We start from the raw sequence: 13,044 nt of genomic DNA, 5'->3' as shown, positions 1-13,044 counted from the left end.
GAACCTTTTCTACAAGTGTGTGATAACATGTTTACAGTGGTTGTCCTCTTTGGGGGAGTGTGCCAGCAGTACAAATTTAACACACAGCTTTTCACTCCCTGTTCTATGACAACCACTCAATCAATATGACAGCATTTCCACCCTGTCATGACCATTGATCAGTGACCTGTATGAACATGAACTTATCAGCATGCTAAATCAAGGCTGCACACTGGCACTGGTCTGACGGTCCAGGACAAGGAAAAATTACTGTCGGATCAGTAACTTTTTCAGGAATGGATCAGTGAAAAATGGAAAAAATGGTTAGCTACTGGTCTGACAAACAGGTTGGACCAGCAGAGAAAGGGGTTAGTGTGCAGCCCTGGCTAAATATTGGTCCTCTGAGGGTTGACTTGTCCTGTGCTCCCAGTGGAAATTGTTCTCACCAGGATATGACTTCCGCTTGGGGGTACTGGCAAGGTCCTTTTAATTGGCCCTGAAGCATTCTTGGTGCATGCTCATTCAAGCGAACACAGTTTCAGTTTCATCCAATCACACAGGTGGGATGCAACCTCAAAATGAAAATTTCCAGTGTAATCATAGATATTTCATTTTTACTTCATATTATCATCAGACATTGCTATAACACATAAATGAGGATGCAGCGGCGTGACGACCATTCATTTTTTTGTATTTTTTTCTAAACTTGCATCTTCCTTGCTGTTAACACTTCCCAAGTTTCCCATCCTGATCTGTGTATGTTTTCCTTCATCATAGAAACCTCTGGCTGGATTTGGTGTTTATGGGTATGTTGCTTACAGTGATCGAACATATTTACTCACATGTTTTTGTTTCTAAAGGTCCTTCCATATGTTCTGTAAATATTTGTCATGGTAAATGTTGCCAATTTTGTAGCCAGAGGAGGCTAAATTTCTAGGCTTTATGAGGACTATTGAATCAATCATATCAACACAAATCAATTCAATCCATCCACCATGTCATTATCATTCTCAAGAACATGGATGCTTATAATTTCTGTCACTACACACACAAACACACACACACACACTACACAACAATACATGTACATGCCGTATCTCAAACCACACTGACCACTTGCCCACAATCTGTGTTCCACCCTCCTCTCGATGATGGACACTCACCTTGTCAAAGACCCGTCTCCCGTTCATGGCCCCTAGAGCTGTATTGGCGGAGATGTTATCGAAGAATTCAACGAAGCAGTATGGGTCGCTGTTCCCATGCTGATAAAAAGAAGGGAGAGTAAAGAGAACATGAAATCACAAATCGTGGTAATAGTAACATAGCAAATTCCAGTAAAACACTCTTACTGTATACCAGGTACTTATTACTCAGTATTACTTCACACACAAAAGCCATTACTATACACAGTGCACTTAACAAAAGTATCATTGTAACAATCACTAGACTCCCTTTCTTCTTTTGCCAAGTTTTTTCTCTCAAATATTCTCTTTTGATAATGCGGTTTGGGGATATAGTGAGTGTGTGTGAAAATAGGTTACGGTACAAGGGGTTTGTGTGTGGGGGGGGGGAGGGGGTTCTTCCAACTAATGTATTTTGCATTTATATGTAATTGATTGTCTTTGTGTGTGTTTTGGTAAATATATAAATATTTCATTGTTGAAATGCATTTTTCTTTCTTTCTGGCCTTAATGTTTAATGCTCCTCTGTCTTGATTTGTACTGTTTTAGATTAGACAAATAAATGAACAAATGAATGGATGAATGAATGACTACTTGACAGCATATTTGCACGAGTCAGACTATGAACAGTTGACAGTACAGTCACTTATTAATGAAATAGACCTAGTAGATTAGAATAAGTTACAAACTGCTAAATGCCAAACAGCAGGAGTCAGCTTTCCTGCAGCAACTAGAATACAAGTGAAATGTAAGGGTACTGGCCTGTAACAAACAAACTTGATCCTTGATTCAGTCGGGGAAGAATTACATCCCATTCTTACCTTGCTGAATTTTGTGAATGCATGTGTGTGTATGTACATTTGTCAGTGTTTTAGATTCGTTTCTTGCTTTGTTTGTTTGTTTGTTTGTTTGTTCTTTTTTTTTTTGGGGGGGGGGGGGGGTGTGATATAAATTATACATGTACACCTGCATCAATTTGTTTTGTCATCTACAATTGTAATTCAGTTCAGACCCATTGCTGATTAGGGCCTACTTTCACACTGGGTAAATCACATACAGGGTCTGTATCATTTATCAATTTTGAAGGTGCATGGTCCCGGTGTTTTAGTCAAACGCGTACGCGGGCACACGGCGCAAGTGTCCTATAGAGACCTACGCTATCGACTCCTCTTTAGCGCTTATGCTGTGGCCCACTTCCCCAAGTCCGAAGAAGTCCGATTCACTGTAGTCAGTGGTCGGATCACAGTTCGGCTCATGATTCGGCTGAGGGGGATGACAGCTTAAGCAAACTTCTTTTGTGATGTCATAATAACAAGCACATATGCACGCACCCTGGCATTACTACAGACTGCGCGATGTGCAGAGAAGACAATGAAAGCAACGTTACTTAGCAAAACCTACGCACTTTACTCTTGATGACAGCTCAACTTTGGTAATCTTTGTATCAATGCTAACGGTGATCGGCAGTATCATCAACAGCGCCCTCTACACTACCGGGACTATGCACCTTTAAAGGACAAGTTCACCTTCATATTCATGTGGTTTGAGTGAAAACAACAATATTAGTAGAACACATCAGTGAAAGTTTGGTGAAAATCCGACAATCCGTTCAAAAGTTATGAACTTTTAAAGTATCTGTGCAATCACTGCTGGAGGAGAAGACTACTATAGTGTATGATGTCACATGCGTACAACAATGTAAGGAAAATAAAAAGAGAATTTCACAAAACTTAACTTTTTGAATAAAGTGCACATTTCTTCGACATGTTACTGACTAATGTTAGGGGTAATATTATTTCCCCTGCTTTCTGAAAGAGAGAAGTCGAGTGTCCTTTTATTATGTGAGAAAAGTGAGAATATCTTGAATTGTCTTTATACTTTCTTTATATAGTTGTACTCATATGACATCACAAGCTATAGTAGTCTTCTCATCCAGCCGTGACTAAGCAGAAACTTCAAAAATTCATAACTTTTGAACGGATTGTCCGATTTTCCCCAAACTCTCATTGATGTGCTCTACTGATATTGCTGCATTCACTCAACCCACATGTCTATGAAGGTGAACTTGTCCTTTAAGAGTCAGGGTGAGATGGGCCAAGCCAAATGGTTTGCACAATGTTTTTTTGACAACTAGAAGTGAATATGCTCGGTGTCCTCCTCCTACTACTAGAGTAACACGGAACCTGGAGTCATTCCTAGAATCCTAGGTCAGGTAATAAATGGTGCTACTGCTAGTGGATGGGGGATACATTTGATATCTAGAAGTTAAAACTTGTCATACGCATGGCAGATTGTCGTTACTAGGGTGCTACTGTGTGGTGTGGGAGTGCGCATAGGGTTGACAACATTCTGCCATGCGCAGGGAAGTGCCCTAACTACAATCTGCCAGGCGCAGGGAAGCGCTGTAACAACAATCTGCCATGCATGCGACACACTCTTTCCTGGAACACAATCTGTCATTAAAGCAAATTGTCCAAGGTTCGACCTCCCGTGCCAAAATTCTACTACACGCAAAAGGCATAGCCATAGGTTTTACATGTAGCGGGAGGTCAAATTTTGGACAGCGTTACGGTCAAATTATGGGCGGCTTGCTCAAGGAAAAGTGTTTCCATCCTTATGCACTTTTCAATTGTAGTCCCGGCCCCTGGGTACCCGGGGATGGCCGGGACTTGCATCCCACTTGCAATTTTGGGATGTTACACTACCCGGCCAAGTCCTGGCCAAGTCTCCGACAGGTCGGGCAAAATTTTCACGGAAATCCCCCGGTAAGTCCCCGGCAGGCCGGGCAAAATTGAAGTTGAAATCCCCGGCCAATTCCCCGACAGTCTGGGCAATATTTGTGCAGAAATCCCCGGCCAAGTCCCCGACAAGTCGGGCATATTTGCATAGAAAGCCCCGGCCAAGTCCCGACCCTCAAGGCCCGGTCACACTGCCCACAAGTCACGTAAGTTTGCATGAATCACGCAAGAAATTTGGTTTTGCGTGCTTGTCCGTTGAGAATTTTCTCTGATTTACGCGCTGAAAATCACCGATGAATTGCGCAAGAACTACGGAAATATCACTCAAAAATCACTAAACCACGCACTTTCAGCGCATAGGCACGCAAAGGCCCCAAATAGGGCGAATTCGTGGTTGTGCGCGACGACAGAGGTCCACGGAAAATCACGCATAATCTGCGCTTTATATATCACAATGAATTGCGTATGAATCGCACATGAACGTGATAGCGCCAACATTTTCGCAAACAATCACTGATATTCCACGCATATTTCGCGCATTTTTCGCGTAAGAACAACGCAAACTACGCAAAAATTACGTAAAACAGCGCAATACTGCCTAAACTTTTACGCGAAGCCGAGTTTTGAGCTGCTCAAAAACCTGGCCTTTGAGGACCTGTCACACTGCCCAAAAGTTGCGTAAACGCATGAATCACGGAAGAAATTCGAGCCTTATTTTACGCGATACATGCGCGATTTGCGCATTTCATGAGTTTGTCTGAACGTGGAACCTTCGTAGTTGTCAGCCGATGTACGCCGGATCGGCACTTAACGCAATTCCAGGTTTTGAGGAGCTCAAAACTCGGCTTTGCGTAAAAGTTTACGCAGTACTGCGCTGTTTCACGTAATTTTTGCCTAGTTTGCGTGGTTCTTACGCAAACAATGCGCGAAATATGCGTGGAATATCAGCGATTGTTCGTAAAAATGTTGCCGCTATCGCGTTCACCAACGACTCTCCACTGACGATTAGCAGACATAAATGACGCATGTTTCGCGCTTGTAACACCTACGTATCACTGAAAATCACTGAAAAAAAATTATTGCCGTAGGCCTATGTATCTCTAACAGAACATGCAAATAAGCGCATGTAATACTTACGAAATACTGATCGATGAATCACTAATGTATCACTAACAACTCACGATGATTGTGGCGCTATATTTTTGCGTGATCTTTCCGTAGTTCTTGCGCAATTCATCGGTGATTTTTCATTTCGTAAATCAGCGAAAATGGTCAAATTCTCGACGGACAAGCACACAAAACCAAATTTCTTAGTTACGTGAGTTATGCTATTACGCAACTTTTGGTCAGTGTGACCGAGCCCGCCCGCATGGAATCGCGTAAAGCGCCGATCCGGCGCACATCCGCGGAAAATACGATCGAAGGTTCCACGTCAGAAAAATTCATGAAATGCGCAAATCACGCATGTTTCGCGCTAGGCTCTATTTCCTTACGTGATTCATGCGTTTACGCGACTTTTGGACAACGTTACCGAGTCCTCAATAATAGCGGGGAATTGCTAGTCAAGCGAAATAATTTATGGTCACATTACCGTACTGGAAACGTTACATACAAGTCATGATCAACTCTCAAGCAAAATCTGGCTCAATCCCGGGCCAAAATTCCCGCCCCAAATGCCTGCCATTTGGTTGGAGCGAATTTCCCCCGACAAGCCCCGGTTTGTTTTCCACCCACCGGGGCAAAATAAGTGAATCTCCCCCGACAAAGCCCGGTCCATTCCCGACCCACCGGGGCAAAATAATTGAATTCCCCCCGACAACACCCCGGTATATCCCCGGCCCACCGGGGCAAATTAAGTTAATTTCCCCCTACAAAGCCCGGTCTATTCCCGACCCACCCGGGCGAAAAGAATGATGAAATCCCCGCCCAATTTGGTTGCAAGTCCCGGCCATCCCCGGGTACCCATGGGCCGGGACGCGTGTTTTTTTTAGACGGCACAGATTGGGGAAACTATCGGGGACCCTATCCCTAAACCTAACCCTAATCCTAATCCTAACCCTAACCATCAAACCCTAACCCTAACCCTAACCCCAACCCTAACCCTAACCCTCTCCTTATAAGTAACCCGTCCCCCTTATAAGTAACCCCGTCCCCCTTATAAGTAACCCCCGGGGCACCCCTTATAAGGAGTCTCCACGCTTTTTTGCAGTGCAATGCGAAAATGAAAGGACTGCGGCAATTCGTTTGATTATGTCCATATAGCTTCACAAGTTTCCTAGTAACTCACGAAATTTGAGCAAAATCGGTTTGAGGCATCATATCTAAAATCATGGATTTAAATGCGATGTCAAACGACCCATGCGAATGCTGAAATGCGAGCGATTACTGGCTCGAGTGTCGCCAGGCGTCTGCGCTCAATGCATTGCAGACGTGGCGACTGAGCTCAGTCGACACTCGCGCCAGTAATCGCTCGCATTTCAGCATTCGCATGGGTCGTTTGACATCGCATTTAAATCCATGATTTTAGATATGATGCCTCAAACCGATTTTGCTCAAATTTCGTGAGTAACTAGGAAACTTGTGAAGCTTTATGGACATAATCAAGCGAATTGCCGCAGTCCTTTCATTTTCGCGTTGCATTGCAAAAAAGCGTGGAGACTCCTTATAAGGGGTGCCCCGGGGGTTACTTATAAGGGGGACGGGGTTACTTATAAGGGGGACGGGTTACTTATAAGGAGGGGCCCCCCTTGTGAGTGGGTTTCCCGAACTGAACTAGTTAGATACCAAAGGCAAAAGCTGAATTCTAATGTGGAACCTCTTCTTAGATCTAAGGAAGCATTTCCAAGTCACATAAATCATAAAACGTTTATCAAGTTAGTTTTACAGTAATGATGATGAACTAATAGCCGCTGGCCTGGTGCTGGTGCACTCTACACCAGTAGTACAGGAAAGTACTGTACTGCACTGTTGATGGAGTTTGAAGCCATAACGCACGTACACGTGGACCCTCGGTTAACGCAGGGTGGCGTTGTAGCAAATCTACTCGCGGCCTGTAGTGTGCCATTGCACTGTGCGTATGTACACGTACCAATCCATTACGTAGAGTCATGCATGTATGAGAGTGCGAAGCGTAGGAAAGCTACAAAAATGGAAAGCGATATACTCACATCAGAGATCATCTTACAACTCTTGCATGGTGCAATTTGACTAAAAAGTTGATATACGAGTTCCTCTGTAATTTGACGATCCAAGTTTCCAACATATCTGTCGAAGAAATACAGATGAGACAGACATTATTCATATTTAGTTGATAATCGAGGTGGTTGATCAATCCGAAGTTCGGCATGTTTGGTAAACAATTTCGTCATTTCAAACTACACATACGCACAGTCATACTTACAGTGTCCTTTGCTGGCCGTCATTTTCATACATCTGAAAGAACAAGAAAGGGATACCACATTAGTTCAGGAAGCATTTTTCTTATACCACTAAGAAAACGACAATTGGAATCGAACTTACCATCTGCATGTATGGATACATGGCGTCCACATTTCCTGATTCGTTTGCCATCTTGGCTATCGTCGTATGCGCGCATGCGACTGCGGATCACCGCGCTGTGTGCGTGATTATGACTGTATTTTTCCAAGCTTCTAACACGTTAGGGCGGCACAAGGCCATCGCAACCCGCGGGCAGGACTTCAAAAGTAGCCCAACTAATTGTCCGTGTGAACGTACATTGCACTTTGAAATGCGCAATGAGTGCAGATAAAAAGACGTAAAAAGCAAAAAGCGTCAGTACAGCGTTTTCAGTCGGGTACTAGCACAGAGTTCTGTGGGTACTAGTAGGACCTAAACGGAACTGGAAAATCCCACAGTACATGTACTGTACGTGTACATTCATTAGTCCATGCAAGGAAATTATACTAAAAGTAGTATAGTCATCGATAAACCAAAAGGCCGAAATTCAAATGCTTAGGCCTTTTGCAAACTTATCGATTTTGTAATTGCTCACATCGCACTGAAAACTAGTAATAAAATTAATTATCCTAATTATATTATATGCCTAATACATGTAGTACGATTCCATGATAAGGTGACTTTATTTTTCTCTTTTTATGATGCGAATTGTCTGGCTTTTGACCAGGAACGGAAGATTTTCTTTTACAGTTCATGATTATTACTCTGCTCGACCAAATGTTTTGAAAATGTCGAAGCGTAAATACAACTACAGCAGTTTCAAAATGTTAACCTGATCTGGATTCTGGACAGGTGTCTCTATAAGTGTAATATTCATATGTCATGGGCGTCACCGGGGGGGGGGGGGGGGGGGGGGGGCGTTGGGTGCGAACGCACCCTCCTTCAGATCCTTAAAAAAAAAAAAACAAAAAAAAAAAAAAAAAAAACTTCAGTCAGCGAGCGACCTCAACGCCGGACGCCAAATGATTATTCTTTTCTATTTTTTTTTTTTTTTTATATTTTGCACCAGGGACAAAAAAAAAAAAAAAAAAAAAAAAAAAAAAATCGTGGGCAAAAACACTTCGCACCCCTAAAAACACTTCGCACCCCTGGTTCTGGCAGCACTGATTTTATACATATCTACTAGTATTCTATACAGTGTTTACTATATATCGACCGTACTACTGTACATCCGTACGATACGGAGCACGTACACGTTTGCATGTACGTGTGCTACTTACAAGTATGTATCCCAGGGTCTATGTACGTTACTTCTGACCAATCCATATTGGCAGCCCAAGAGCGAGCCTTAGCCTCATTAAAAAAAAAAAAAAAAAGACGGAGGGGCAAGCATATTATTTTGCCCACCCCCCCCCCCGCCATAATTCAAGAGACGAGAAGATCTTTTTACCTTTTTTTTGACAGAGAAACAAAAAGTTACCCCCATAAAAATATTGGAGGGGCAAGCATTTGCCCCTCCCCCTAAATAATGATTCCCGAAATGAGAAGATTTTCTTGCTTTTGAAAGAAAACAAAAATGTTGCCCCCATCAAAATATTAGAAGGCAAGCTCACCATTTGCCCCACCCCACATAATCATAATTTCCGCGATGAAGAGATTTTCTTGCATTTTTGTTAGAAATCTGTCCAATTATTTCACCCAAAAGCAGTGGCGTAACTACGGAGGGGGGGGGGGGGATGTACCCCCCCCCCCCCATCCGCTGGTTAAAAAAAGACTTACAAAAATAGTAATTCAAGGGTTAGTAAACTGCTTTTGAATGAAAGGGTGATCAAGAAATAAGATATTTTTCTATGACTTCTTTTAACCATAATTAAATAGGTATATTATACAGTGTGAAGCATTGTTCAAAAAGCCCGAACCCGACAAAATATTGTGATTCAGCGTGATTCCTGGTTGGCATAAGCAGGATGTGCGCAGTGTACTCAGAACATCCGAACGGCAAAAAGAGTCGCTACAATGTTGCGCAATGTGATGTAGAATGTACACCTTTGTACCTTACACTTCGTTAAATATCAAAGCGGATCATTTTGCAGTGTTGCTTTACATATAAATGTCTTGCATGGCCAATAAAAAGACTTGACCTGGGCTAATTCCTAACTTTTCCATTTATACACTCTCAAACAAACACGCACAATTAGGGGATGCTCTAAAGTGCAGATTTTGGACATCCTTCCCCCGCTTTGTCACTTCGACGCCACCTCGCTCGTCATTTTTTTTTTTTTTTTTTGTTGTTGAAAAAGTAATCTGAGTATTGATGGGCTGGTACCCTCATTATCAGTTGTAATATTAATGATGTTTTTATTCAGTGTTGAGCAGTGTTGCCATGTTGACAGGATATTTTTTATCTCCTTTTTTTTTCGTTTTTGTAAAAGCAATTTCAGAATTGATTGGGCTGGTACCCTCATAGATTGATCACTTCTTGTGATTTACACTGTAATATTAGTTCTTTTTTATCATGTCGTTATATCATTGTTTGTACAGAGCACCGAAATAATCTGTCTGTTTCTATAACTATGATTGTAAAACATGTGCAATTCAGCCTTTGGCTGCCAGACATGATTTTTAATAAAACCTATTCAATTCAATACCTCCCCCAGTCATGAACATAAACCGACACCCTTGACTACCAGTGGCGGATCCGGCTTGTGCCGAAAGGGTGGGTTGGGTGGTGGCGCGTCGCGTTAATGGGAACACCACCCTTCGTCCAAAGCCCCCCCCCCCCCCCCCCCCCCCCCCCCGGTTTTGCCGAAAGGGTGCGTTGGGAGCGTTGGGTCGCGTCGCGTTAATGGGAACACCACCCTTCGTCCAAAGCCCCCCCCCCCCCCCCCCCCCCCCCGTTTTGCCGAAAGGGTGCGTTGGTACTTTTTCTCATGTAATATTAAAAGACGAGTTTTGAATTCATATTTAACCTTCAAACAACCATTTCAAAGAGGCTATCGTCCGGATCGGTTTACACTCTATTACCACTTGGTCTACAGCCAGTTGGTCTAATAGACTGTTTAATATCAGTTGGTCTAATAACCAGTTGGTCTAGTCATCATTTCGTCCAATTACTGTTTGGTCTAATTGTCATTTGTTGTTTAATATCAGTTGGTTAAATATAAATTCAAAACTCGTCTTTTAACCCTATAAAGCCCAAGGGGGGGGGGCACATTGTGCCCCCTACCAGATTTTCATTCGCCACTCCTTCGCCCTTAATCCAGTTTTAACCAAATTTGGTGACTTTCCTAAAATCTTATTCCGAACATTTTGATATATAATTTAGCTATATTTTATATTGCTGGTTGCCATGGCAACAATAAACTGACAACCATGTCAGTCAGATTTTGCATATTTTTCTGTTCCAATTCCAATTAACCATATTATAATGTATGAAATGGGCGTTTCTAGGCTGAAATTTGCTGAAGGAGCAAAATGTGAAGTAATTATGGCCCTGAAATGTTTTTGCTATTATTTCCTTTGTTTTTCTGTGACAATGCCATAAAACAATAGATATAATAGAGATACTTGAAAATAACAGTATTTTCCAAAGATTGCCATTCTATTTTGAGTCATTTTGATTACTTCACCCAAGTTATACCTCTAATATCATTTGTTTATCACATTATCAATCTGCAAACTTAAAATTCCGATATTATGGGAACATGAAATATGATAACTATGCATGTACCAATCCCAAACAATACATCACAGGTCTCATAATGTATTTCTTTATTTTGTTATGAATAGCGCCCCCATGTGGTGACCTTGAGAAATCTCAACCATAAAAAATAATGAGCTTTGACTTGCAGATCATTTTGTGGCAAATATGAAAAACATTGGTCTATGATAAGACATATATACTGGGGATAAAGAAATTATACAGAAAAATCATATTTTTTGCATATTTCCTATGTATTTCTTTATATTTTGGTAAATAGCGCCCTCTATGTGTGACCTTGAAAAATTAAAGTATGCGGTCATGAAGACTTTGAGTTGCTCTACCCATGTGCCAAAAGTGACGATGAAACATCAAACAATAACAAAGTTATATGGGGGGGGGCACAATGTGCCCCCCCCCCCCCCCCCCTTGGGCCTGGGAAGGGTCAAAATAGCTTGGGCTTTATAGGGTTAATATTACATGAGAAAAAGTACCAACGCACCCTTTCGGCAAAACCGGGGGGGGGGGGGGGGGGCTTTGGACGAAGGGTGGGGTTCCAGTCAACGCGACGCGATCCAACGCTCCCAACGCACGCTTTCGGCAAAACCGGGGGGGGGGGGGGGGGGCTTTGGACGAAGGGTGGTGTTCCCATTGACGCGACGCGCCACCACCCAACCCACCCTTTGCTGGATGGGAAAATTCATCCATAATTTGCAGGCAGGCATGTTATAATCTTTAAGTAAGTCTTTTTTTTTTTTTAGTAAGTCTTTTTTTTTTTTTTGCTCCTATGTTTTTTTGTACAAAATTGTATGGATTGAGTAATTATGAACTTGTTACCACATATCTGGACCAATTTAATAATTCCTGAATCTTTACAACTCTATATAATAATTTCATTCAAATTATGGATGAATTTTCCCATCCAGCAATGTGCCTATTAATAGGGGCGTATCGGGGGGGGGGGGGGGGGCAAGGGGGGCACGTGCCCCGGGCGCCACTCCTTGGGGGCGCAAAAAACGAAGAAAAAAAAGCGAAAAAAAAAGCGAAAAAAAAAGAAGAAGAAGAAAAAAAAGAAAGAAGAAGAAGAAAAAAAAAAACTCGCCCGGAAAAGGGGGGGGGGAGGGAGAATGGTGGGGGGGGGGCCAGAAAACCAAATCAAACAAGATAAAAACAAAACATGATGATAGCGCCGACAAAATGACAATGTTTATTGTGTTCACTCAAGAATTCCATGTTCTGTCAGCTGAAATACAAAAAAAAAAAAAATCGGCTCGCTCCGCTGCGTTCGCTCGCCAAAATTTATATAAATAAAGAAGGTAAGAACAAAACGTGATGATGACGCGGACAAAATGACAATGTCTATTGTCTTCACACATGTCATTTTATATTTAGCAGGCAAAATGTTTCACGGAGCAGCGGCTGCAATTTCTGTCGTTCTGAAGCGATCGCCAATTGGATCAAAAGAATTAAGGCGCCAACGGTTTCGAACATACTGGGGGTGGGGGAGGGGCCAAAAAAAATCGAGCAAGATAAGAACAAAACGTAATGATGACGCGGAAATATGCAAATTTCGGCTCACTCGCTCGTACAATTTAGAGTATTTTTTTCAAGTCCACAGTTTGTTGGTATAAATCGATATCTAAAAGGCCGCCACTATATCTTGATTAGGATTGTAAGATTAAATAAGCAAAAAATGACAAGAAGTCAATGTTTTGTAAGCTGAAATACACAAATTTTCGGCTCGCTCGCTGCGCTCGCTCGCCAAAATTCATCAAAAAAAAAGAGAAGAAGATAAGAACAAAACGTGATGATGACGCGCACAAAATGACAATGTCTATAATTGTGCACACATGTCATTTTATATTAAGCAGGAAAAATATTACACGGAGCAGCGGCTGCAATTTTATTCGTTCTGAAGCGATCGCCGATTGGATCAAGAGAGGACGCCAACGGTTTCGAACATATGGGGGGGGGGGCGCAAAAAAAAAAAAACAAATCAGAAAAGATAAGAATAAAACGTAATGATGAC

General features: G+C 42.2%; 1 protein-coding gene across 1 annotated transcript in view; it reads right to left on the bottom strand.

The window, feature by feature from the left end:
- Positions 1 to 7,482, bottom strand: part of LOC139737071 (nucleolysin TIAR-like) — a 57,836-nt gene extending 50,354 nt beyond the window's left edge. The window contains exons 1-4 of the mRNA XM_071647749.1: positions 7,418 to 7,482; positions 7,299 to 7,330; positions 7,066 to 7,162; positions 1,143 to 1,241 (exon numbers count right to left, since the gene is read on the bottom strand). Of these exons, the coding sequence (XP_071503850.1) occupies positions 1,143 to 1,241; positions 7,066 to 7,162; positions 7,299 to 7,330; positions 7,418 to 7,468 (279 nt within the window). The 5' untranslated portion in view covers positions 7,469 to 7,482. The remainder of the gene's footprint in view (positions 1 to 1,142; positions 1,242 to 7,065; positions 7,163 to 7,298; positions 7,331 to 7,417) is intronic.
- Between the last annotated feature and the right edge of the window lie 5,562 nt (positions 7,483 to 13,044).

The sequence above is a fragment of the Diadema antillarum genome, unplaced genomic scaffold, assembly GCF_040938485.1.
Source record: "Diadema antillarum isolate AM-2024a unplaced genomic scaffold, OU_Dant_1.0 seq00000679_RagTag, whole genome shotgun sequence".
Classification (NCBI taxonomy): domain Eukaryota; kingdom Metazoa; phylum Echinodermata; class Echinoidea; order Diadematoida; family Diadematidae; genus Diadema; species Diadema antillarum.
This window is presented reverse-complemented; position numbering and strand designations above follow the sequence as displayed.